The sequence below is a fragment of the Corvus kubaryi genome, unplaced genomic scaffold, assembly GCF_017639235.1.
Source record: "Corvus kubaryi isolate FWS band 111438036 unplaced genomic scaffold, C.kubaryi_AGA036_p1.0 37266, whole genome shotgun sequence".
Lineage (NCBI taxonomy): Eukaryota > Metazoa > Chordata > Aves > Passeriformes > Corvidae > Corvus > Corvus kubaryi.
Window position 1 is genome coordinate 247,814 of NW_024581081.1, and position 27,484 is coordinate 275,297.

The 27,484-nt window shown below is 36.5% G+C and overlaps 1 protein-coding gene and 1 long non-coding RNA gene across 2 annotated transcripts in view; one reads left to right on the forward strand and one right to left on the reverse strand.

Moving 5' to 3' along the window:
* The window catches only part of BIRC6 (baculoviral IAP repeat containing 6), a 173,602-nt gene that overhangs the window by 109,350 nt on the left and 36,768 nt on the right, over positions 1-27,484 (forward strand). Inside the window, exons 61-65 of the mRNA XM_042024996.1 lie at positions 2,579-2,775; positions 4,916-5,216; positions 7,925-8,142; positions 10,439-10,603; positions 12,543-12,711. Coding sequence (XP_041880930.1) covers positions 2,579-2,775; positions 4,916-5,216; positions 7,925-8,142; positions 10,439-10,603; positions 12,543-12,711 — 1,050 coding nt within the window. The remainder of the gene's footprint in view (positions 1-2,578; positions 2,776-4,915; positions 5,217-7,924; positions 8,143-10,438; positions 10,604-12,542; positions 12,712-27,484) is intronic.
* On the reverse strand, positions 18,489-22,915 carry LOC121663113. Its single transcript, XR_006015531.1, has 2 exons — positions 21,896-22,915; positions 18,489-20,768 (listed from the first exon to the last, which is right to left on the reverse strand). It is a non-coding gene; the product is annotated as an uncharacterized LOC121663113 (long non-coding RNA).

Sequence of the window (27,484 nt, forward strand, 5' to 3'; positions counted from 1 at the left end):
CTGGATATACATATCTGTCACACTATTGAGAGACCTATCTCTTTCAAATAATACTTTTGTTTAGTTATGCTCTTTATTTAAATTCTAAATCTACAATAAATATTTTACTATTTGAATAAAACTCAAATTTTTAGAGAAGGTTCAGTAGTAGTAGAGCTGCATGTGAAGACATAAAGGCCCTCTGAACTTTTGTTAAGTTACTGGGCACTTTATTTTTTAAACTTGAGACAAATACTTTTGAAAATTTGAGTTTTTCATTACAGATCCATTGATCTGTGGTGCTATACAGCAAAAATTAGTTACATTCACAGTCACCACTCAGCAATAATGAAGGTCAGAGCTACTGCGTTTTCATGACTACTTTGTAGTATCTAGAGAAATCATTCTTACTTATCAGTATTTCTTTACTTGCTACTTAAAGTAGACTGGGGGTTTTTTTACACCATCCATGCTGTATAGATTTTATAGCTTCACAGGTGTCTCTAGTGCTGCATTTACTACTACCTGAGGAAAAGTGCCATTTATTAACATTTTTTTCTTTGTGCTTCGCTGCCATTGAGATCAGCAGTTTTCCACAGCTGAAGTGCATGACTTCACTGAAAACTTGGAAAATATTTACGGAGGCGAAATGGCTTAAATTGGGTTGTAAGAAGGTTAACCTAAGCAAGGACTTGAGAAGCATGTTTAAGTGTAACTCCTTGTGTGAATTTGAAGATGATATTGTATTTGCACTCACCATGAAAGGATCTGCCTATAGCCGTACTCACTGAGAACTTAGTTGTCAAGTGCTTTTCCAGAGAAGCAGCTTTCTGTGCATTGTCAGTATCTCTGTGTTCCTAATTTCTTGTTTTCTTCCTTTGGGAAGGTTTACAGCTTTTTACACTGCAAAACTGAGAGTTGAGGGGTTTTTGTCAAAATCTTTATTTTAAAACCATCATTATGAAGGATGTTTAACATTTCTTGTGGTCTGATCAATTCATGCCATTGCAAGCAATTGAATTGCAAATCACGCTCAGCCCAGTGAGGTGGAATCCTCCGTATGTCTGCTGGAAGGCAGTTCCTTGCTGATAGCAGCATGTTTGTGACACCCTCAGCCGCTATCTGTGGGGAAAAAGAGCACTTCCACAGAGGAGATTTCTGCCTGTGTCCTTAAGAACAGTAGACATCAAAGCTGTATGTACTGAAAGTGTTAGGCTTGAATGTTTTCTTACAAGGATTATCCTGCTTTGAAAGTATCTGTCACCTTTTCTTTGTCTGTGAAAGACTTCTTCAGACAGACAGACTTCTCATAGTCTGTGTGTTTGAATTAGCATGAATTGATGTACATATTCCTACATATCCCTGATCTAAGCTTATTCAATCTTACACTTTGATCGTATAGTTCCAAAGCACTGTGATCCTCCCACAGCATATCCATGATGTCCTTGTAAAATGGTGTTTCTTGCATGTTTAAAAGTTGAGAATTAGGATGGGGAAAGACCTGCTGTTTCCTATTCTCTTTCAAATTAGAGAAGAAACGGTTTTAAAAGATGAAATATCTGTTAAAAGATGCAGTGTCTGCTGTTTAAAAATTTTTTCATAAGAAATTTGTTTTGGTAGCTGCACGAGTTATTCTTTAATGTGCTTCTGTGTTTTTACAAGTATATAATAAATAATAGCCCGTGTGCTGTGTATTTGGAGTATAACCATGGATTATTGTGGGTGTCAGACTGCTCACAGCGAAGAGATACTAAGACCACTTTCTCTCTCCTGCCTTTTGACGTGGCTATACTGTGAAGACTTGGAGGACCCCTGCATTATATTGTTTAATAATATAATCTGCAAATCAGATTTTTAGATTAAATATATAAAATATATAAAATGAAGTTTGCCTGTGGCAATTATCAAAGAGGGTTTATTTTTGGCAATAAGGAATTGTGGTAAGGTTCAGTATATTCTGTATATACCTGTGTGCATCAGTGCATAGAATGTTGATTTTTTTTTTTTTTTTGTCTGTTGTACAAAATATTAGGGTGCTTAGTCATAAACTGGGAGGATGGAGGCAAGTAGAAAGTTAGAAATCCAGATCATGATCTTTTTTCATGAGGAAGAGTAGAATTAAATTTCACAGCTTTCGCAGAGGGACATTTTGACACCTCACAGAGAGGAGATGTGAGAAGCAAAACTAATTTAAGGTTAAGATTATCTTTCCTTTCTTCAGCTATAAACTATTGGAGAGTAACAAACCTACACTTAACTTCTAGATGAAAGGCATTGTTAAAAGGTGTCATTATTCCAAAATTAGCAAAGTCTTGAAGGCATAGATCAAATTCTAATAATACATAGAATTCTAATAATTAACATGTAGCCCTGTACAAATAATGATAAGTTTGACGTGGATCTGCTGTCACTGGCAAAAGGTACCACTAACACTTTTATTTTCTTCTGATATTCTTGCATTCATTCATTTCAGATTCTTGGCTCAGTCTTTGCTTCAGAAGAAGCCACTGCTTTTGACGCCCACTTTTAAGTGAAGGCAAAGAGATAAACACAGTACTAATGATATGTATTCATTTCCTTTACGTTTGTGTTTTTGTAGAGCATGCAGATTTACTGGGACCTTGCCCTGAAGATGAAGCCATCAGTCCTGGGGATGAGTGTATGGATGCAGTTCTAGATGAATCACTTCTTGAAACCTGTCCCATTCAATCTCCACTGCAAGTTTTTGCAGGCATGGGTGGATTGGCTCTTATTGCAGAGAGACTTCCTATGCTTTATCCTGACGTAATTCAGCAAGTGAGTGGAAAAAAATAAATGTCGGAAAACACGTTGAGAGTATTTTGTTTGTTTAAGGACAGTATTTTCCGTATATTTCTCTATGGTTCAGTTTAACTTCTCAGTTACGTGGAGAAGCTACTTTAAAATAGGCAAGTGCCTAACTCCACAGCCCTGTCCAGTTATACATGTGCTTCCCTGTCCGTGTCATAGACTGCCTGAGTAGCCAGGCCCTTGTGGGACTAAAGCATGAATTGAGGGTTGCTGTTTGCCTTGCTTCTGTTAACGTGAAACACCTTGGAGGGTGCAGTAAAATAAAGTTGCTGATGTACTGTAAAGGCATACTTGCTTATCAGTCAATTGCTCATGTAAGTGTACCCTCATAGATATTTTTATGGTTAAGTGAAGTTCAGTTCTCAAAGCCGATGATGTAATTTTATTATTATAAATAACGGTATCATCTTAATTATATTTATATTAATAAATAATAGTTACTCTTTATATACTTATATATAGATGATTCTTCTGGATGCACTGATAGGCATTTCGAAAGTGTCAGTAGTGGCATTAGTGTGGAATTACTCCTTTGGCTGCTGTTCTAGGTACACAATGCTAAAAAGGGAAAAAATAACCTGCGAATTATTCATATCGTATTTGACTATATTTTTAAAGTTTTTGGCTGCTAGTCCTAACAGGAAAGAATATTTATTCCCTTTGAACCTGAATTAATCATGACTTAAGGGTGCTGAACAGCACCCTGACTGTCAAATTATGGCAACCATAAGAACCCTGTAGTGAGACTGGGTAATTAGCATGCATCCTTTGTAAATAGTTCTACAAAAGCCTTAGGGGTGTAGTACCAACACAGTTCAAAAATTACAAGTTAAGGAAAAGTATTTACATAAACAGTGTATTACGAATTCCAAGAGTGATAATGTGTACTCTGTATTGAAGAAAACTGAAGTGTGGAACTCTGCAACATGTGAAAGGTAACATATGACCATGAGAAATTTCATTCCTTTTTTTCCTTATTTTTCTATGGTGCTGGGAACTTAATGTCTTTTCACAATTTCTTAGCTTGAGATATATGTTTAGATTCAAGTACTGAATAAGAATTCTGTGATCCATAAAAAAAATTAAATACAATAATACCACATAGACTGTTCAGAGTTAAGACTGAAGACTTTTCCAGATCCTTAATTCTTTAATTTGACTTTTTTATTTCTCCAAGTCACTGGTACTTCTGATTCTCCTAATGTGAAGATAATTGGAATAAATGCTGCAAAACATGGCTTTGACTTGAAATTAGGAATTTGGTATTCTGGATAAATTCTGTAAAGGCTTTTTATATTAATTTTTTCCAGTTTAGATCAGTCTGGTAATAAGTACTAAAATTCTAAATATGATGGAATCAGTTTATCTGAATAGCATGAAAGCCTGAAACCTCTGTGATGTTTAATTACGAGAGGCACCTCGGTGTTATAATTTCATTTAAATTGTTTGATTGTGTCTTGGGGCACTGTACAGCTACTACCCTCTTAAGCTCTGATTCCCATCATAATGCTTGACTGCCCAGTCCTCTGGTCATAAAACAGACTGTTCTGTTAGAGTATGATAGTAATAAAGCCTGCCAAATCAATCAAAAGCTCAAAAGGATTACAAGTTGCTACAAGACTGCTAAGATACCTGAAGTTATTCCTAGTTTTTAAAGGCATTATGATTAATTTTTCTTCTTTTTGCAATGTAATTAAAAATTAAATACTTATGTTCACATTGTTTAATGTTAAAAATAAAAGGGTCATTTCTTATTTAACAGTCTGCTATATAAACTAATCTTGTATTTACTTCAGAGTAATTTGTGTCTCTTATGCCTCTGTATTTAAGCAACACACTTTAACTGAGGATTTTAGATAGGCAAAATAAGTTCGCTTGCTTGTGTAGGTACAACTTCCTAGCAGTGTATTGAAAATGCAACAAGTATGCCCTTTTCAGCCATTTAGCGTGGTCCCTGTATGTGCAAATGGTAGAGTATTTCATGTGACTTCTTTATTGTGTCCTACATTAAGATTGCATGTCTTTTAGATCCTAACTATAATAAAATTTTTGTCTAAGGGTTTAACTGAATGACCGCCAAATTTCTTTGTTGTTTTTGTTGGTTAAGGTGAGCACTCCAGTGGTTACGTCAGCCACACAGGAAAAACAGAAGGACAGCGATCAGTTTGAATGGGTTACCATTGAACAATCAGGGGAATTGGTGTATGAAGCACCAGAAACAATCGCTGCAGAACCTCCACCGATCAAGTCAACAGTCCAGACTATGTCTCCCATACCTGCACATTCTTTGGCTGCCTTTGGTTTATTTCTCCGTCTCCCGGGCTATGCTGAGGTGCTGCTAAAAGAACGGAAACATGCTCAGTGTCTGTTGAGATTGGTGTTGGGAGTTACAGATGATGGTGAAGGAAGTATGTGCTGTAATTATTACCTTTCTTTATAGACAACAGCTAGATCATTTTACTTAAATTTATTTGCACTGTATTGTTTTTAGCAGGAAGTTAGAATTGGTTTGTGCAGAACTGCGTTGCGGGCATCTTTGATAAACTCTTGTCTCTATTAAATTCTGTCTGGCAAAGTTTTATCACAATCGTCAGTATTCAAGGGTTCTCATCTCATGTCAGAGTAATTGTAGAATAAGCACTGATAAAACATACAGTGTCACTGTCAAGATGACTACTTTCAGACAGAATGGTCTGAGTAGCTGGATATGCTTGGCTAATTGAGCAAACATCCAATAATTCTGCAACCAAATGCAGAATAATATGGATAAGAGAAAAGCTACAACAGATGGAGAGTAAACCACTGAATAATACTGTTCTAGAAAAGGGGAGTAAGATCTAAAGATTGTGGTGATTAAATTGCCTAAGCAGAAGCTCTACCTTAAATGGTAGGAGTTCAGAGGGACAAATGGGATATTCTTCAGTGAATAAACAGACAAGCCAAGACAAAATTAGTTGTCAGTGTCTTTGCAAATGAACCTGGAATTCTGCATATGGTTCTAATATTTGTGTTTCTTATTATTTTGAAAAACTGGAAGAGTGTGTATGAAATGTGTTTTGGTATGTTTAAGGCATTTCCTTTCATTGGGTATTGTGCACTGATGCACTTCAGCAGCGTCAGGTTTACAGTTGAACTTCGTGATCTCAAAGGTCTTTTTCAACCTACGTGATTCTGTGATTATGACTTTGAAGAGAGTGCTGGTTTTTCTAGGCTGCGATCATCAGAAGCTGGTCTCTATTTAGCACTCTCTAGAGTGGTGTGCAACATGGACCTCGTAAGACCAGCTGGAAAACCAAGAGTCATGTTTGCCCTCCCTTCTGTTTATCTTTTTATTTCTCTGGTATTTAGGTGCAGGACAGTATAAGGTGCAGGACAGACAAGAATAAACTGGGCAATAAAAATTCAATCTAGCTGCTTACACCCACCTAATTTGAGTGCTAAATAACTGAAGAACTATATGCAGTTTCTGGAGTAGTCCCACTCCCTTAGTGCTGCAGGCAATTTTGATATCCTTTTTTTCTTTTTATTATAAAGAGACCTTCAGAATCTGGGTTGCTTTCTTTTTGTGTGTGTGCGTGCAGCCACTACTGCTATTGGAATACAGTTCCAGAACATAATTTTCTTGATGGGTAGGGGCTGCTTTAATTTTCAGCCTGTATTCTTATGCAGTCTGTGGCCAATAGCTCTTCTTTCTCCAATGCATTTGTTGATGGGAATAACATTCCCTCATAGCCTTTGTTTTAGCTGGACTAAACAGTCAGTTTCTCTATTCCCTAAGCCAAATGTCTGAATTCAACTCTACAAAATCTGGGTTCAGTTGTACACAGTAATCCACATTAGTTCTGTGTATAAACTATTAGTATCTTCCTTTTTTGTTTGAAATGCAGCTTTTCACATGTGTAGACTCTCATTACTTTCTTGCATAATATGAAGAGCTGCAATTATAAATCCATGGCTTATAGATTAAACATGGATTCAGTTGTCTGCAAAGATAAATAATGGGCAAATGTTTAGATTTTCTCTTTTTTGATTTGGCTATACCTGCAGTTATGGAATTCTATCAGATGGACTTATTTTCCAGAAGGTTTTGATTTTATTTATGACGATCCCAGTCAGAGGACTTTTGATCCTTTCTTGTTATTGTCTTTACAAAGAGTATCAGATAGATATGAATTAAAACATGTGTATGTATATGTGTGTGTAGATACATATACACACAAATTCAGGCATATGTATTTGTAATGTATTTCAGTTTAGATCTCTGGTTGATGATATAGCTGATAAACTCTTACGGGTGAGGGAGAAAATAAAATATTTAAAATAGGAAGCAAACTTCTGGACAGAGTTGGCTATTTTAAAGTATTTTCACTGTTTGAAGCATCTCCACTTGTCTCTATTTATGTATGCACTGGAGAAGGAATGTGAAATGTATTGTTAGATATAGGAAAAAAATGAGACAGTTTCCCATATCTGAGTATCATGCATTGATAGGTCACTCCGTTATTTGAATGTGGCTTTTAAAAGAAAATTTTTCCTCGTAATGCAAAGGGATTAAAAATTTTAAGTAATTGTAGCACAAAATTAATACATGCAACTCATCTAATTAAAATTATGTTAGTATTTCACCATGTATTCAGCTATAGAAACTTCGTTTGTGTCAGTGACTTAATGCACAGTTTGGGCACATGAATACCAAAAAAGAATCCTACATATGATAAATTACTACTGCTGCTTGTCAGCTGAGCTGCTATAAGCTAATCACATGCATTCTTTACCTTGCTGTATTTGGAATGATTAAAAATATATATGTATTTTAAAAAAAAAATTAGTCAAAACCACCTTCCAAACCAGTTTTCTCCCTGGAAATGGCAAATCAGATTTTCAAAATTTGGTTCTTAACCAAATCCATGAATAAAATGAAGAAACATTCTTTATTCTACACTTTCCTCATGATAAAATTTTTGAAGTGAAACATAGTATTAGCTAGCTTTACTGTATGTGAATGCTTAAGTCCTTAGTAGATTTCTGTATGTTCATAAACTATTGCAGAGATTAATAGGCTGTATTGAACTATTGAAAGAAAATGTGGGTTTGATATTTTTCTTCTTCAACCTAGGTCATATCCTGCAGTCTCCTTCAGCAAACGTGCTTCCCACTCTGCCCTTCCATGTGTTGCGCAGTTTGTTCAGCACGATGCCGCTGACTACTGATGATGGAGTACTGCTGAGGAGGATGGCACTGGAGATCGGGGCTATCCATCTCATCCTGGCTTGTCTGTCTGCTCTCAGCCACCACGCACCAAGAGTGCCCAACTCTAGTCCCAACCAGGCAGAGGTAGGCTTATCAGCACCCTATGTACCACCCAGAAGTACTAAGAGTTTTAACTATAAAAAAGAAAATAATCTCATTGCTTTCATTGTAGCCTAATTTTTGCAGACGTTAAAAATAATTATTAATACTTGATTAGGTAATTGTCCCTGCATGTTGCAAATAAACATAGTAATCGTGAAAGTAGGCTTTTCATGAAAGTAGAGAAAGAAGGCTTGTCTTGAAGCATTGAGGTGTAGTTTCTTTCACAAGACATTCTTATTCAGGACAGGCATAATGCTCAATGAATGGTGGTTCTTTAGTACCCATTAGATAGCACAACCTCATGACCTTATTTAACGTTCCCATCATCTAAACTCTTGGTTACAAACTCTCTCCTTTCAAATGCTTCACAAATATAAATGAGTTGTGAAAATTAATGAATTAATGAAATGATTTTTGTTACTGTCTTTGTACTGATATTTAAATGAGATCTCAAGACAAAAATTTTCCATAATGTTCAAGATCCCAAATTAATCTCAAAAATCCAACTTACTTCACGGTATTTCCCATATTATACCACCCTCTATTCAGAATATGTGTACTCTGATTTTGTTTTTAGGATTGTAAGTTACCATTTCTGCATAATGTAATACTTGTCTATAGAAGTGTTTAGAAAAACCATTAATGACTTTCCCTCTTTAGCATTGTTTTGGTAGAGTCTTGCATGAAACAGTTCCTGGTGGCTGAATATGGATTAGTAGCTGCAAAATGTAGGTCTGTCTGTATTTTAGCAGCTCTGATACTGATGAACGTTGAGCAAGCCAAGAGATGAAGCTGTGCCTGAGAATAATTCACTTTAATGGCTAATCAAATCCAAGGGGTAGCTGAGAGATTCTACTTCTAATGGGGTATCAGGCTGCTGACACATTAACACCTTAGCATTTTTGCATGTTTGGAGGGAAAGGGCAACCATTAATTCTTATTTCTGCTTCAATAATACCATGACCCCTTAAATAGCTTGCTTTCTCATAATTCATGCCTATCAAGTGATAGATGGTAGCTTGAAACTAGAGATCCATCAGGCCTGCACTGAGGCTTGTATTTCTGGGGCCAGACTCTCCCTTAAGTGCTTTAATTCAGTGCTTATGACAGTCCTCTTGAGTGTTAAAGGCACTACACGTTCAGGAGTGATGTAATGGGTAATGTCTACATGAAAATAACCACACAGCTGTTTCATCACCAAGACACATTACATTCCCAGTGTAAAAGTTAAAAGATGATTCCAGACTACTGTCAGTATGATACTTCACAGGTGATAACTTCTTCTACCATTGCAGTTTGTTCGTACATAATTTCTTTCCTTTAAAATACAATCTTTAACAATGTCACTGAAGAAGATCTGAACAGAAAATGAAACCTTTTGGAGCCATAAAAAAAATACTGCATGGTGTGGTTTCCAGCTAATTGTCACCAAGTAATGAAAGTAACAAGTTGCTTGTTTAGGGTGCTAAATATGTAAATAGGAAAGCATCAGTTAAAAAATGCTTATAAGAATTTTTTCTACATTCTTTTCACCAATGACCTGCTAAGTTTCAAAAATTAGTGTAAGTGCTTCCACAGTTTCCTGAGGACTAAGCAGAGTAATATTGGAGTTGTTAGTAAAATCACTGAGGCAGGCCATTGGTAAAAGCTGTGCAAGCACTGCTGGAAAAATGCTCTCTCAGAAAATTTTAAGGATGCGTCCCTTCCTCCCTCTTAAGGAGGTAGTGTGTATTTTAGTGACACAGAGATCACGTGTCAGAGCTATACATGTAACTTACTCCTCTTGCTGTTTTGGAGCATTTATTCAAAATCAGCAAATACTTGAGCATCTCAATGTTTCAGTTCTGTTCTCTTGATAACATTTCCACTCACATCCCTTTCATCTCATTCTGTTATTAAACTTGACTAGGTGTTAAACAGCAATAATTACAGAGCTGCGATATTTAGAATTATATTGATTAAGTAGCATTTTAATACCTTTCATCATTTAAGCAGTAATAGTATCTTAAAAGAGAACAACAAAGGGCTTACAGTACTGGTCAAATTGAAGAACCACTTTCAACAATTTACTGCTGACCTTTACCAGAGCTCCATATATGTGGCAGTCTTTCCTATGGAAAGGTTTAATTTCACTGGGTCCTGGTGATATCTTTATAAAGTTAATAAACTGGGATTACATTCTTTTGCATAACAAAGGCTTTTTAAAGATAACGCTGCTAAGATGAAATCATGAAATAATTGTGATTTTCTTTTTTTTTTTTTTTTTTTTTAACCTTAGCCACAGGTGTCAAGTACACACAATACTGCATCAACAGAGGAGCAGCAGTTGTACTGGGCTAAGGGTACAGGCTTTGGAACAGGCTCTACAGCTTCAGGATGGGATGTTGAACAAGCTTTGACTAAGCAAAGACTAGAAGAAGAGCATGTGACCTGCCTTCTACAGGTGTGTAATTATGAAATATTGATTAATGAGAAGCACTTAAAGCATTAGGACTGGATAGGAAAACCGGAGTTTTGTCAGTCACATAGCAGAGTAATTATAATATTTTGGGCAAAAGTTATTTGTGAACAACTAAATTAATGGAAAATTTTTTTTTTTAATAGCCTCGCTCATATTTTGAGCGAGGCTATTTTCAGATGTCAGTAGGCTGCTGCATAAAATACCTCAGTGTGAATTCTGAAGATAAAGTGAACCAGGCATTTCCCTTGAGTTGTCACACACCTCTGTCAAAAGCACTGCACTCAGTCAAAAGTAAAGACTGTCCATTAAAGGAGAGGGGTAGGGGAATAGGCATTTTGTTTTGTGTGCCAAACAGTGTTACCTGTTCATTTCTTGGATATTTTTGCTCTGCTTTAAGGAAGTGCCCATAGTTGACACTAGTGTCCATCAATGTGTTATGCCAATATAACAAAATCTCACTCATATATACTAGAAAATCTTGAGTATGTCAGTTACATGACAATAGTAGTTTGCCAGTATACATCTAGATCTTAGTAAAATTCTGATGTCTTCCAAATACCTAAGGAGAAAAAAATCCTGCATAATCAGGCTTTTTAGTCCATTATGAAATCCAACCAATCCCTGTTATCTTGGATCAGTGTAGGGAATATGAGATTGTATCTAGCCATCAAAAGTTTAATTCACAGAACCTGCAGTTCAAAAGCATTAGCTAGCCTGCTGGGGTTAGAGCACAAAGGAGATGAAATTCTGAAAATGCCCACACCCTGACTGATGAAGGTACCATTCTGATGTCAGTTAAGTCACAGATGGCATAATCATCATATCTCTTGCAAAAGTACAACAAATAAAATCCGAAAGCATTTTTCTATTCAAGAAAGAGAAAAATCACCTAAATTAATCTCAGCGTAGCTTCCAGGCAGTATTCTGTATTCTGCCAGGCAGAAGTTTAGCTGTGAATGTGGTAAGTCATGAAGTAAGGAGGCATTTGCTTAGGGCACTCAGCAGCTGAAGGAAGTAGTATTTTGCTGAACATGTCAGTCAGTTGTACAGCAGGCTTTCCTTGGTCCCTGCTCTAGAAAGGTTTAGAGAAATTCTATTCTACAGAGTGCTGATAAGATGCTGCAGCAAAATACCACAGGTAATGAGGTTAGAAGAAAGAGGGAGAATGAAAGAAAAGAGAAGGGGGTGAAAAGGTGAATAGAGTCCCTGGGACTTCAAGCAATACAGCCCGTCAAGCCTCCAAGTTACTTAGTTTGAGAGTACAGCTGCAGAAATCAGACCCATGGAAATGCTTATGACTACAACACATGGTAAGGGCCTGTGAACTCAGCCACAGCTGCCCTTGAGACAGGTGGGTGTGCAGTCAGGAGGTGCCTTCCCACCATCAGCAAGGGGAAGGCTGCTCTTTGTTTACTCAGATAAGAGCCGTACTCGTGAGTAGTTGTTCCTCCAGGTGACTGTTGTGTTCACCATAACTTACTGTTTTATCTTGAAACTCTGAAGTCCCATCCCAAAGAAGTTACAAAAATATTTGAAACATTTGCAGTTGAAGAAAAGTCTTAACTGCTAGTTGGTCTACTTGGTGTTCTAAAGTGAAAGGGACTGGTCAGTTGTAGTCTCTGTGGTCTGAGCTGGCAAACTTGCTTTGAGTAACTCCAGCAGGTTTGTCAAAATTCATATTAATTGATCTCCTAAAATCATTCAGAATTGTAATAGTTATTTAATTTTATCATTAGCCAAAGTTGGAATAATCTAGTAACTGTATAGAAATTCTTCTGAAACATCTTTGGGACTGCTGAAATTAATACCAGTACTGAATTTGCAAAATTCTGTGAAGTGTTAGAGCATGTATCTTAAGGAAAGTCAAAGTTCTTTTGACTGAAATAAATCAGTTTTGATTAAATATTTTGGTGTATTTCAGGTTCTTGCCAGTTACATAAATCCTGCAGGGAGTACATCAAATGAAGAGACTCAAACCAGCCATGAGGGGAGAGGCCAAAACAGCAGTGCTCTTCCATCCGTTCTCCTAGAGCTGCTCAGTCAGTCTTGCCTCATCCCAGCAATGTCATCGTACCTCCGCAACGACTCAGGTAATGTGCCCTTGTCTCCTTCAAAATCAAAGCTGGCTTACTTCTGTCAAATGAGTTTTTGTAGAAGCAATAGGTAGTTCTTGCTAGTTTCAGTACACTTGCCAGTAGTATTTTTACTAATGGAACATTCACATGAACCTTAGAAAACAAAATAAAATAGAATCATCTGGCAGGATCTTGTTGAAATGCTTACGTTTGTTGCAATATCTTTAAATTTGAAGTTCACTTCTTTGGCTGTTGAAACCAACAGGAAAATGGTGTTTTCTTCTGAAAAGTTTACGTGTTAGTTCTTCTACAGAAAATACACAGAGAGGGAGTACTTTATACAAGACCATGAAACTTACTGTGAAGAAAAATGTTAATTTTAAAGAAATTTGAGGAAATGTATGTCTGAATTTGGTAAATGTTGCATATAGTAGGGCAATTCTACTTCAATCAAAGCTTTTTTTTCCTTTATTTAGGAAATACAGAAATAAGCCTCTTACCAGAACTGCAGAATATTTCAAATATATAGGAACAAAATAAATTGTTGGGTATTTTAAAGCAAAAACAAATGAGTTCTATGAATTCATTAAATTTCTGCTGATAATTTTAAAACTAAGATGCTTTGATAGTTTTCATTTGGTATGTTGTACCTTGCTGGGGAAACCATTTCAGTTCTATGAGGTGGTGCGAAGCAGTATGAATTAAGCAAATGCCTGTGCAGAGCTAATGGCAAAATCAGCAGACTGGGTTTGTGATTGATGTTCAGTCTCACTAGATGACAGGCTTTAGTATGGAGATGAGCCTTTGGTTGGATTTTTATTAAGTTACTTTGTTTTTAAAGATGGATTTAATCCTTAAGTATCTGGAGGAGTTGTTCCAAATCTGAGTAATTTGGTTTTGGAGCTTCTTTTGCCTGCCCTATTTTCGAAGCAACTGATAAATGTCTTTGTCCCATTACTGCAGTTCTTTGGGATGCCAGTTGGAGGGTGTGATGATGTGAATTCAGGAAACAATGTTATAGCTTCTTGACTTGCAGCATATATTTTATGTTAGAGGTAAAAAGGAAATCATTCCTGTGTTAAGTATTTGCAAAGCAACTTAGGACTAGAACAAGAATGTGGCTCTTTTAATTTGTACTAACTAGGGTATTACATAATCTTGTGTGATGGAATGGAACTAGTTCAGAAAGTCTGCTGGGGTCTTACAGTAAAAATAAAAATACAAAGATGTTTCACTTGCTAGTGTGCAGTTTGACACCTCACCCTAATTTTGCAATGAATTTGTTGGTTCTGTTTTGCACATACTGCAGTGAGGAAAATGAACTAATGATAGACCAAGCTCATTATTGCAATAGAAAATACAATATAAAACAATAAAGGAAATGGTAAAGTAAAAGAATAAAGTAATCTTTCTAACAGATACTCAAATTCTTCTTTGTTGAGGAAAAGGAAGAGTCATTGAAAAGCCTGGCAAAAATGCCATGTTATCTAAAGGATGAAGCAGTTGATCCTGAGTTACAGATGAATCGCAGCTGCTGAAATTGCTTTTTGCTGTTTTCAACAGAAGAATGTATCTGTCTGTGTAAGTCACCTTTAACTGGGAAAGAACAGTCAGATACTGATAGAAGAGATGAGATATGTAGCTGGTGGCAAGAAGTTCAGACTAGTTTGGCTTTCAGGGAGCATTTGTTTTCCCAAAGTACAAAGAAAAGGCAAAGTTCCGGTGAGACATGTTCATTTTAGGTATGTTTTCCACTGCTGAACTACTGTTGTTTGTGGTTGGCAGGAGGTGTTGAAACGTTGTGCCTGTGCATTAGCAATTAGGAAAGGGCAAGCAATGTAGCAGCTAAACTGTATTAAAGCAAAGCAAAACCTCGCTTTTCAGACAAAAAAATGAAAACTACTCTATTACAAGTTCACAAAGAGTGGGGTTATTTCTACTGGAATTTAAAACTGTAAATTCTGATGGTGGTTATCCTTTGATTGATCCAAGCAATGTAAATGTTTCCTGCTGTATTTGTTCAAAAGTATGTAACACTATAATTAACAATGTTCTCCTGGATTTAAAAAATAACAACTTTGCAGGCTTGCATCAGTTAAGCTCATTTTTGGAAGCACAATAGGATAGCAGTATGAAAGGGAAGTGTGCAAGAAGGATGACTTCTGGAAAGAATGTCTTCTCTTTGTTAATATTTGAGCCAGATGCATTTAGTTGGGAAGGAATCCCTGGAAACAGTTTGTCTTAGTGATAAGAGGGCATAATTCCAGTGCAGTAAGTACTGTTGAGTTGAAAGGCAGACAGATAATTTTCACATTAATGAGTGCAAGTTACACGTGATGTGGGGGCTCTCAGTGTCACTGACTTTGAGTGTCAGGAGGCATAGCTAATATAAGAGAAGCTCTGAAGCTATGTTAGGCTCTGGTACAGTGCTTGTGGGACTGAAAAATTCACCTAATGTGTTTATAGTTCAGACATTTCAAATACGGAGATTATTTTATCATTGTTACTACTATTTTTATTTTATTTTTTAAAACCTTGAAGACCAGTGCAATGTAGTTGAACAGATTTGAGTCTTTCCTGATAAAGCTTTGTCTAATTTCAGACTTAACTATCTTGAGTACTGGTTTCTTCTCTAGTTGGCCTGAACGGGAGCCTATGGAGAGTAGAAGAGAGAGCATCATCAGCAGTAATGCACACATATATGGTATTCTAATTTTCAGACTGGTGCAACTTCTGCTGTCAAAATGTACTTTTATGTGGAAGAAGCAGGTAACTGTCTTCTTCCTGTAACATGCTGGACTGAGAAATTAGGATATTGCATCTAGAATGCTAACAGAATGTTCTCAGGTTCTGGCACCTGAGCAGGAACAAGCTGTGCCCAGCACAATGGTGACAGAAATTAGCAATTTTCAGCAACTCTATAACTTTCTCAGATTTAAATGAGTACTGATGGGACCAGCTGAAGGTTACCTTTATGCTTAAGGTATTCTGCTAGATTTTAGGTATCATTGTAATTGTTGGGATAACAGTGATCTTCACGTATCTGTGTGTATCTACCATACACATAAAACTAAGGGGGGGAAAAGTTTTGATAAAGCGGTATGTGCAATGAAGTTGCAAGCATGGTCTTTCCTTTCATTGCACAGTAGGCTGGTAACTCTGTGGTAGTATAAGACAGTAAGTATTCTGGTATTGATGTGAATTTTGTATTTTGTTTACACATGTTCAATTAGCTACAGGTCTGGCACATCCAGCTTGCAAAGCTCTTTCGGCAGATTGGCCCATGTCACAGTTGTAAATCTATCTGGGTTTTTTGTTGCTTATTTTGGCATTTTGCTTAATTTGCCCTAAACATACGCAGACAAGATTGTTATCTATATAGTTCGAGATAAAAGGAATATTGATCAGACAAGCAATGCTCACATAACATTTAATCTTTTAGAAACCTCACCTTGAACCAGATCAGTACAAACCAGATTGCTCTGATACGTTCTGCAGCTTCGTCTGCCTCAAAGTGAGGTGATTGTGAAGTCCTTGAAAATTGTGAACTGACCACTTAAATTAATTTCTGTAATTGCTTTTTTCTTGAAGAGAAGGAAGGTTTATCTGTCTTTGAAGAACTTTCCTTAGCATGCAAGATGGCTCTCATCACCAGGGGCAATAGCTGCTGTAATCCTCACCATTTCTTGATCACTTTTTTGGTGTTTGTTTCATGTCTTGTTACGGCATTACTGTGGCTTTTATTATCTTTCATTCTGTAAATGAAAAATGTTTATTTTTGCAACACAGTGAGATTTTTTTATTATACCTGTGCTTATTCCTAAGACTTAACTCATTTACATTTGTAAAATTGATGTGGTTTTTAACTTCAATATCATGGAACATCTAGCACATATTCATTACCATGCATATATGCACATTTCCCACCAAGAGCTGTCATGTAAAACCTTTGCACTATTGTCTTGTATACAGCACATTTCATTTGAAATAATTGCTGCTGTAGGGACTCTTCCAAATATGTGAACACTTATCTTCTTGAACAAAATGCACAGCAGTAAAATTAGCACTGTACAAGTGGCTCCCAGCAAATGTGTGACCATACATGACTGTCTTGAAGGTCTTGCTTTTGCTGATACTCGTAGGAGTTATTTGACTGGTAAGTTTATGGAAACGAATACAAGCTAGTATTTGCAAGTGGGACATGAGAAAGCAGTATTTATAATAGTCTTTGTAGCTAACAAGATTTACAGAGACAAGGCAGTGGAAAGGCATCATGAAACAGAAGGCCAATCAAGTCACTTTTAGGACAGGGACTATTTTTTAATAGGCTTGAACAGTAAGAAGCCGAGTGAAGTTGGGATTTGTCAGTACCGCAATATTAGATAGTCTCTTCATGATAAAAACCACAGTTTTGTACTGCTTTGTCCTTGAACTAGTATATGGAGAGGGGTTTGTTACCACCTTTTCTTTGGAAAACAGACCTCATAGCAAGTTGCAGAATTCTGCTTGAATTCTCCTTGCTTGAATTTCCAGGCTTACAGGAAGCAGATGATACTGTAATTTTAGCTGGGGTTTTCTTGCATACTCCTTTCTTAGCCCACCTCTCCTTCTTTGGTGGACAAAGATGCTGTGTGATGTGGTCAGCATAGCTTGTAGTGTTATAGGAGCTTAGTCTTCCCTGGGTTTGGCTGCTGAGAGGAGATGAAGCATTTCTGTGGGATGGCTTTGCCAAAAGGATTGTCTTTACTGACCAGTGTGTTCCACTTGATAAGAGTCCAGTATTTGCTTCCAGTGCACCTTTCGTAGTTTACCAAGTACTACCACATCATGGACTTGTGGATTCGTTAATGTTGTGCTGCTTAATCTTTCTGCCAAATACCTCATTGTGAACTTTGTTAGTAAGTACTGTGCCCAAATCTGTTGAATGTGAATGTGCTGCATTCTTCTTTCTGCCTCTTTTGATGTACCTGTGTTAGGTTGAGTCCATTAAAGTCATACTGTTCAGGCCTCAGACCATGAACTACACTAGCTGGTCTGCGGAAGATAGAGTATTTCTTTTCTAGCAATCGTACTTATTCTCAAGGCATTATATGGTGGTGTTTTACTTCCAGTCCCGCTGAACTGAGTATGTTGAGTACTCTGAGGCAAATACACTGAGCTCTTTATTCATCCATCGTTGAAGGTGTGCTGGTACTGCTGCAGTGTAAATGTTGAATCATCGTGCAACTCTGCTTTTCCCTAGACTGTTGACTTTTTGCTGTGTATATTGAGAGGTAGCTGCTATTAAAATACTTTTTGTTGGTGAAATTCTTAAGCATATATTGGATTAAACATGTAAGTCCCAAAGCTGTTTATTAGAGCTCATTTAACTAAAGTTAGACTTGGGTCCACAGGAGTATAGCCCACAGGTATGACCTGTTAAGAGAGAACATGAGACTGCTGTTCTAAAACAAAATGTAACTCGTATGCTGAGGCAATCTAATGATAATGTTACCCTGTGACTTCCCTCTAAGGGTCCAAGCCTTTGCTATAAATGAAATTAGAAGTACAGTGGCAGTTTAGATAGCATATAATTACTGAAATTAAAAATTCTCCTAGCCTTCATTAATGTTCATGAGCTCATACATTGGTAAAAGAATCATGCTGACCCTTTGCCACATTGGGTTATAATTTTGGGATTGGTTTTTGTCTGTTTTGCTGTTGAAAAGCTTACAAAGAAAGGTGCAGTGTTTCACTGTAATGCTGATGTACTAGTTGAATCACGATTTTGAGAAGAGAGCTATGCACTGAAATGATACGAAATAAAACTGTTTATTTATTTCACAGAATTGACAAATTTTAAATAACTTCAGGATCAAAATAGACAGCAGTCATTTCTACCTGAATTTCACTTTTCAGGTTCTTGTAATCTTTCATTTTAGAGACCCATCTCAAATAGCCTTGTATTATGAGATTTAATGCAATAATATCCGTAAGTATGTAGATATAAGAAGTACATGGAAAAACTAATAATGGTAATACCTGTTCTGTAGTCTTAAATAAACACTAGTAACCTGCCTAACTCCTCTAGAATGTAGCTTAGTTTTATAGAATGCTTTGGTGCTTCATATACTGAAAATAAGTATACATTTAATAGAGACTTGCTGAAGACTGTTGCTAGTAACTAAATTTTCTTGTCTGCATGTGCTTCCTTCCAGTGCAGTCTCAGCTCTGTTTATCATTTCTTCTAGTTGAGCCAGTATTGACTCAGAGTTGCAAAACCAGAATATACCATCTTCCACCTCATATGTCCATAAATCAGTGTTACAGTGTGTTTCTGCAACTCACTGAAATATTGTTGCCACATTCATTCTGGTCTAGATTTCTGACCTTATTCTATGCATGTATTGGTTTCAAAGGGACTTCCAAAGGCTCAGTTGGTTTAGCAGTCTCCAAATTCTATACAGTAATCAGCTATCACCTTTGTAAGGGATGCATTTTTTCGCATGTCATTTTATGGAGGAACTGGATGTAGTTTTGTAGCCTAGAAGAAATAGAGCTGATTTTCAGAAATGCAGCTGCTCTGTTCTTCCTCTGTGGCACATGTAATAGTAAGAAAAGTATTTATTAAAATCAGTTTATTTTTACTTTTTTCATGTTTATTTAATGAGGTTTTGATCCTAAGATCTCAAAAGTAATTTTCCTTATAGGTACATGTGAGATACATTCATGTATACAAAAACTTGTATGGTCTCAGACTGTCTGCAGCTTTGGATCTAGTTTAAAGGCATATGTAGATTTAATTTAAAATGTGGATATTGTTTCACTAATTTCTGTAGCTAAATCGTGTGTTCCATGAAGTATGCTTAAGAATTGCAATTCTGGGCCTCAATCATAGTGCACAAAGGGAAAATGTCTTCAGGACCTGGTCCAGAAGGGAAGACTACAGTCTTCTAGACAAAGTTTAAACCTGTTTTCCATGCAACACTGTGAATCCTTGCATGATATGTTTTACTTGAAAATAAGCATCAGGGTGAAAACATGAGAACTGTATTTGGCTTCTGGTAAACACCTTCTAAAAATGATGATATAGAAAATGTAATTTAAGATTTTTTTCATTTAGAGAATATGTATTAGTGTGTCATTGAATTATTAATGTCTTAAAAGAAGTACTGAAATTATTCTTTATTTTTTCACACCACTTTAAAGTATTTTTAATTAGAAAAGCACATTGTCATTATAGCATGATGATTTCAAATACAGATTTAGTAAAGGCAAGAAAATCTAACCTTTTTCAGGTTTCCACGAGACTAACAAAAATGCTGTAGAATATAGTAAATAGTTAAAATTTCGTTAATAATATTACAACTTCTAGTATAACAGTGTTCCTGTTTCCACACTTATTATACATTAGTGTAAGTTATAAGCCTAAATTATGGTGGCCTAAAAATAAAAAACCCTTTTGCCTGTTTTCTGGTCTCAGCTATGAAGAGACATGCTGCACAAAACCATAGAAAGCATGGGACTTGCTTATAATTATTTATATATTTAGTTTATCTCCTTCTATGTTCTGATTATTTTCATTGTTTGCCTACATTTCTGTCTTGCTTGTTTGCTGGCAGTAAAACGGTGCCATCTCTGATCCTTCTGTTCGGATTTCATCTGTTACCAATGAGAAGTTGTATATTGTCTGCCTTCGTTTACGTAATTTAGCACCCTAGCTGGGCTCATAGGTACGCTTTGCAGTCATTGATGCAGCATCCTTAGCCAGACACTTCACTCTGGAATGTTTCTGATACTCTTTTCAGAGTGGTGGGTTTTTTGCTTTAAATTTAGAAATCAATTCTTACCATTGCAGGTCTTTGCATTTTGTTCTGTGCAATTGATACTCAAAAATGTCATCAAAGTGTAGTGTAGATGTACACAAAAACGATAACAAATAAATTGAGCACAGTTCCAATAATCCCAAGCAGTGCTAAAATAGATTCTTCTTTTTCCTCTTTCTCCTCTCGCTTTTTTACATCTTCCAGTGTTGTGATGGCAGAGGTCCCCATTTTTCCTGCAAATACCTTCACCAGTATTCTGGCAGCTAGCTAGAAAAAAGAAAGCAAATGGTAAATCTGGTCTGACAAACATGCAAGCTTTGATCTTTTTAAAAACAATTCTGTAGCTCTTCATACAACATTTCTTGATGCTGTTTATTGAGTTGTATATGTCTTTTGTTTTCTTTTTGTGTGCACATGTCCATGTTAAAAATAAATGTTCTGTAGGTACAGATTGATAGGAGTGAAAAACAGCTTGCTGCTTCAAGCCAGTTAATATGCTTTATTACAAAAGACATTTAAAATTTGTCTTTAGTGAGCTAATTTGTTTCCTTATAAAAGATGAAACTGGTGAAAGCAGGTATGTGAGCATTGTCAAATACTCTGAAATGCCTGGGGAGGTTATATGCATTTTCAGCTTTTCTTAAATATTTAACTGCCACACTACAAAACCAGTTAAAAATATTGGTACTTGCTGCTTTCAAACATGGGAAATATGCCTCCCTAATACAGTATCACAGTTGTTTTTCACCAGTGAGCCCCCAGTAGGCAATTGCAAGTGAGATCTTATCCTTTTTCATGTTTAATAGATCAGCTTTTGGACATCCATGCAACAGTAAACATTTAACAGAAAATGTCTGTCTCTTCAAATATAAAGGTGGTTGTTCTATATGTTGATTACTGCAGTATGCCACAGGATGATAGTACTTTTTTAGTAGCAACATTCTCTGCAATATAAGAATTTGAGTAGACATTTACAGATGCATATATGACTTGTTACCTTTTTTTGGTTGCAAAAGTGAGGTTGACAGGTCGTTTTCTATTACTTAGCTGCTCTTGTACTCTTAATTTACAGTCTAATATCCTCTAGAAACATATTCCCTATATAATTATGTTCATTGGTGACTGAGATGCTGATCTTGTATGTTGATCTTGTATGATCTGCTATGCTGTTTTACCTTCATTGATCAGAAATTTGATGGGGATTTCTACTAGTTCAGATCACTCCAATTTACTGAGGGTACACAACCACATTTTATAGTGCAGTAGCATCTTTCTCTCCTGGCGCATGGCTTTAATCATTAAAGATTAACGTATTTCTGCTGTGAGTCTAATTAATGTCATCAGCTCAGAGCATATGTTACAGAAAGGTTTAAAAGAAAAAAGGTATTTCTTACCCTACATTGCATCAGGAATAAAATGTCATCAGACATGCTTCTTACTCGTCGATTCAGTGGCAAGCCAGGCTTTTATCTTCATGAAGGGGCTGCTCTGCTCTCTCAGACAGACCAGATAGGAGCACAAACAGTTTCTTGATGAAGAAGTTTATCGGTGAGGATAATAATGTTGCAGAATCTTCCAAATGAGTAGTGTTCTTTCTCAGTAATCCACTAAAGCGAGTATAGTTGAAAAAACAGTAAAGCTCTTTCTCAATAATGATCCTCGCTGTTGACTAATTGTCATTAAAATTGAGGATTCTTTTCCTTAGATGATGCAGAGCGACGAAATGCATGCTGTTCTGTTCTGTCTTAAAAAATACAAACAGCTCCTGGTTTTGTTCAGTTATACTTACTTATTTATTAAGACTTCAGAAACACCCAGCCTTTGATTTACTCTTTGTGGCAGCCGTCTGAAGAGGCTTTCTTACGTTGACATGCTGTAATTCCAAATGCAGCGAACTACGTGCAGTCACACTATGTAATTTTAGTCCAGCCTGAAAAAGGAAGAAAAGAGGTCTGCTTTGCTGGCAGTAGTGTGAACGCTGTCACACACCTGCATTCAGACCCTCTGGAAAGAATTCCAAGGTATTCTTCGGAGCATTGCATAACTCAGCCAGGCAAATCTGAAGAGAGGAATGACAGTGGCTTTAGTTGCACACTGTGGTGAGCTGTGACATTGATTAAACATGCACTTGGCACTTGCTGAATAAAGAAGGAGCTACGAGCCACCCTTGCAGACAGTGAGTTGCATAACAATGTGCGATGGCTCTGCTGTTTCATCGTCAGGCCCGGCACATTTTAATCCTGTACCAAAGAGAAAGTGTGTAAAGAGGAGCAGAGTTAACTGTACTTCGGGGTTTTCTGAGGAAGTGCTGCATGACAAATGGTGGCATTAAGGCATTCAAGCTGAAACAGTGTTTCTGCCTTTTGTCTTTTTATGCTTTGTTTGACAGGCAATTGTTTCTATGGGAAATAAATGCTTTTCCTCTTTTATTCACCGCCCAAAGAATGCAGGTTACCATATAATTAATGAAAACACTTAAAAATAATCCTGTTCTGATTTCATAGGAAGCATCAACACAATTTGTTTCCTGTTTAAATCAGAGGGAATTTTTTCCTGCCCAATTGCAAAGGGGGGAGAACTCTGCAAAGTCTTCTCCTCCCGGTCTCTTCAGATTAAAAAAAAGCACGCAATTTTAATAACCTCTGGAAGAAACTGTATTTCAAATAATTTTATTCAGTCACTTTGATCTATGAAGGCTACCAATGCCGTGTGTTTTCATTGGTGTAGCACAGCTTCTTGCTATGAATGCAGCTGTATTTTAAATATATCGGAAAACTTGTTTTGTAAAAAATACTTGCAATGTCAAGCAATTCAGAATCCAAATGTACAAAAATGTATTTCTATATATGTGTACAAAAAAATCAAAATACAGTTACTTAGATCAAGTACAAACAATGGGAAACCTTAATCATTTTTCAGAACAGCATATTTTAGGAATTACGAGGCAATATTTGAAATTCAGTGTTGAATCATCTTTTATAGAGAAAGCAGAAGACAGTAAAATCATTGTTTTAAATTCTACCACTTTCAACTTAATTTACATTGCATTTTTTCCTCATTATTTTTCCAAAGTGTCTAAGTACATATGTTAGTTTCTTAGTAATAGACAAAACTGCATATTTTGCATGTGCATTATTTTAATGGCAAATACCATGTTTGAAGTATTGTGAGTTGTATGGTACTTGTACATGATTTCCCCTTTATCCCAAAAGTTATGTTGCCTCAATGAAATTGCTTGACTCTATAAGATTTAACTAATTAGGTTAAATCTCTCCAGCATAGCTTCCTTAAATATATATTCTAATATGTGTATATGATCTTTCCTTTCAAGCTCTTCCCTTGTTCTGAAAAGGCTGCTTCATCTTCTGTTGTTCTTGGAATTGTTTTGTCTCTGTATCTTGAATGTATTTCTGTATTCATTTAGATCCATTCAGAGATACAAAGGGGGAATTTTCACCTGTGTATTCTGACCATTCACCTTGCTGAGAGCACCTAGCAATAACAGAATTTTCAAGCCACTGTACTGTTTTAACCCTCACATGTTCAAAATCAAACCCTTTCCTTTGTGAAAGGGGGAAATAGTGCAATGTGCATATTTTGTTTAAAGATTAATGATATATTTGCAGCTCCACTGCAAATAACCAGCTAATTACGATGTACCCACAGAGAGCAGCAAAAAAATCCCGAAACATTTATTGGCTTGGTTATTGCTGTGGTTGAGGTCTCATAGTGATCTGCTGTTTTTATAATTGTGATGCAACTGGCACGTCAGTGGCTATGGTGAACCCCGGGAAACAAATGTGTCTGTGCTCCCTTTGCACACAGGTGAGGGGCAGAGGTGCCTCCTGCACACCGCAGTTCAGATGCAGTGTTTGCCATGGTCTGACGGCGTTTCTCCCTGATGTCCTGCCACTGCATCGATATGCGTGTCGGTGTGGACGTGTCATGAATGGGTTTGGGAAACAGACCCAGCCAAAAATAAATCTCTAGCACAGCACAGTAAGAAGGATGGGGAAGTAGCTGCTTAAGCTGTCAGTGGTGGCAAAGAGTTGCTATTTGGAAGAAACAAATAGAGGTTGTCAGACTTAACATTTGTCAGTTATAGGAAACTCAAGGAATTCATCCATGTTGGGTGGAAGCTGTCATTTACAAATAACTTCCTTATAGCTATAATGCATCTCCAGTGTGAAGAGAAAATTTCATGCAAGATTTCTCACGTGAGTGAAGTGAGTAATATATGTTGATTTTAAAACGCCTTGATTTATCCATAATACTTGATGATATTTGGAAAGATGGGGAGATACTTTACATTTTGTGTAAAATAACATTAAGAGCCTGGGAGTACATTTTATAGATGCCAGTAATAAACCCACCCGTTTTGGGGTGACCATTACATGGTTATATAGTATTTGGAGTTCGGACACTGGTATCCAAAAACAGCCTAAATTTAATTCTGTTACTTCCATCTAGGAAGAGCTTTCAAGCACTTAGTAAGACTTTGGCAACTCCTCAGTAACTGATTTATGTGGTATTCTGAGAGCAGGACAAATTTGGTTGATTAGAGGTCACTCTGTTCATTGCAACTGAAATCTTCTATTGCATGGGAATAGACCTGAGGCAATACAAATGTATGTCATGTTTTAAAGATACTCACACTTCAGGGGAAGTTGTCAAGCTATCTTGTAAAAACTCAGTGGTATAAATTCAACAATCTACAGTCCTGATGCTGCGATGATCGTTATCCTGCTATACACTACCACTACGAGTAATGTGGTACACCCAGAGCATCAAAATTGCGAAAAGAGCAAGTTCTCTTAAGTGTATGTTTTATTTTTCTTCATGTGTTTTTATGAATTAATATAATTTTTGATTTTTGTGTACACTGAAATTATTCTATATGCTGTATTTTTTCATTAAAATAGATGTTTTGAGTCAGATAGTGTCTAGACTTAAAAGTCTATTTATGTTTAAATGCTGTAATGAAATCCAAAAGATCAGTTGTCCATGAAGACTGTTTCCCTTGTAGTTGTTCTGAATTTTCCCCAAGATGCAGAAAATTATGTGAAGTGAGGTAGCACATGTATCCTGTAGGTGATGCATTCTAGTTTTCTTCTTGAACAACCTCCAAAAACTTCCCTTTATGAGGTCTGATAGATTTTAAGTTAAATTGCAGAACAATAGAGCAAACTGTGTCTCTTGGGAGATGCAATAATATGCACAAATTAGGATGAACTGGCTGGTTTAGCATAAGCAATAAGTGGATACCCACATTCCTTCTCCTTTAGTTTTTTCTTTATTTCTTTTTTTTTCTCTCTTCTGATACTGTTTTCTTTGTGGGTGCTGTTAGCCTATTTTTTATGATACAGATTGATGTGTGATGCCCTTGAGTCAGCAGTGATAGGCATGGCCAGGTTTCAAAGTATTTTTGTACTCTTCTGGTGAAAAAAGAGGAAGGACTCAGGTCCTTCATCTGAAGCAACATAAGTTATTTTTAGCTTTCTTACTATTCTCTTTCATGGCTCTTCTATATATTTCAACTCAGCATTTACTTGATTTTGACATTTCAGCTATATGCTACATCTTGTTTTCCTTCTGACTGAGGAACTTCCTTGTCTTTTGGCTGCTGTCTGGGGGTTTTCCTGATTTTGTAACTTAGCTGCTGACCCAAAATATCCTTGGAAAAATTCAGAATTCTCTCATAAGTAACTACAGAAGTTTCTCTAGTCAGTTCCCACCTGACAGCTTTCGCTTAGCAAAAATTTTCTTGTCCCAGTCTCTGCCACTTGCTCTGAAGTAGTTCTGTGTTAAGAAGTCAGTTAAACGAATGTGAAATAGTACCAATTCTTCTGCCACACCTCTTTCAACACCAGCTTCTCTTCATACTGGTCAAGCTCAATTCCTGTGATCATGGTCAGAATTGACACTGCTATTTTGTCAAGAAAAGTGGTAAGTTTGACAATTGAGTAAAAGTTTAGAAAAAGCCTTTGGAAGATGTCCCGTGACATGTCACATATTTGTTCGGAGAGAAGTATTTAAATCACTATCTTCATGTACTGAAGCAATTTAGAAGTTGGTGACTGATTAATGTTCCTGAGTTAGAGGTGAGGATTTCAGCCCCAGCTGTGTGTGGTGACCTTCTGACACTGGGCAATCTTCATTTTTCATATTGTACCTTTATATAAAGTGGTTAGTAACTTTTAGAATGCTTCAGTTCAGATTCAGTGCTTTTCTCTGCAGCTCAAGAGGGGTTTTTTAATCAAAGACAGCAGGTTTTTGGGACTACTCTTTCACGCTGGTTTGAGTGTAGGCTTCACGTTTCTCTAGGAGTATTAGAGTTTTCAAGTATCAGTTTTTTGAGTTCTCATCTTCATAAATTTTGTTGTGTTAGAGGAGTCCGGTACGTGAATATTGAGTCCTAACTGGGCAAGCACAGGGGAAGCAGAGTAGGGATTGTAGTCCAGGCGGGTGGCTCTCAGGGAACTGCAGTACTACACCAACTTCTTCTTTCTCCAAAGTCCTTAAAGCATCTTACCATCTGAGAAAGAGCTCATCTTGTCTGTCTTGAGTTTTCAGATGACCAATCTTGAAAAACAAAACAAACCTAGAGGTTACTGCGATCTCAGCATCTTTTGCTATGTTTCTTTCCTCTGTTTTGTCATCTTTATTGGAAATAGTTTTGGAATAAGAGGATGAAAGTATTTGCCTATGAAATCTCTTATTTCCTATTGCAAAAGAATATGAATATATACTTGTATTTTCAAAGCATTTAAAGTAGCAGACTGTTTTCTGGTAGATACTGCTTTTGGATTAGAACTATAACAGAATTTTTTTAAATGTCAAAACTGATTATCCATTTGACTGGTTAATAATATAAAAGATTTCTGAAAGTACAAATTATAAACTTGTACTTTCAGCTCTACTGTATTGCAGAAATGTGTTGTAATTTATAAAGAGTAATTATGTGTTGAAACATCATGGCATTG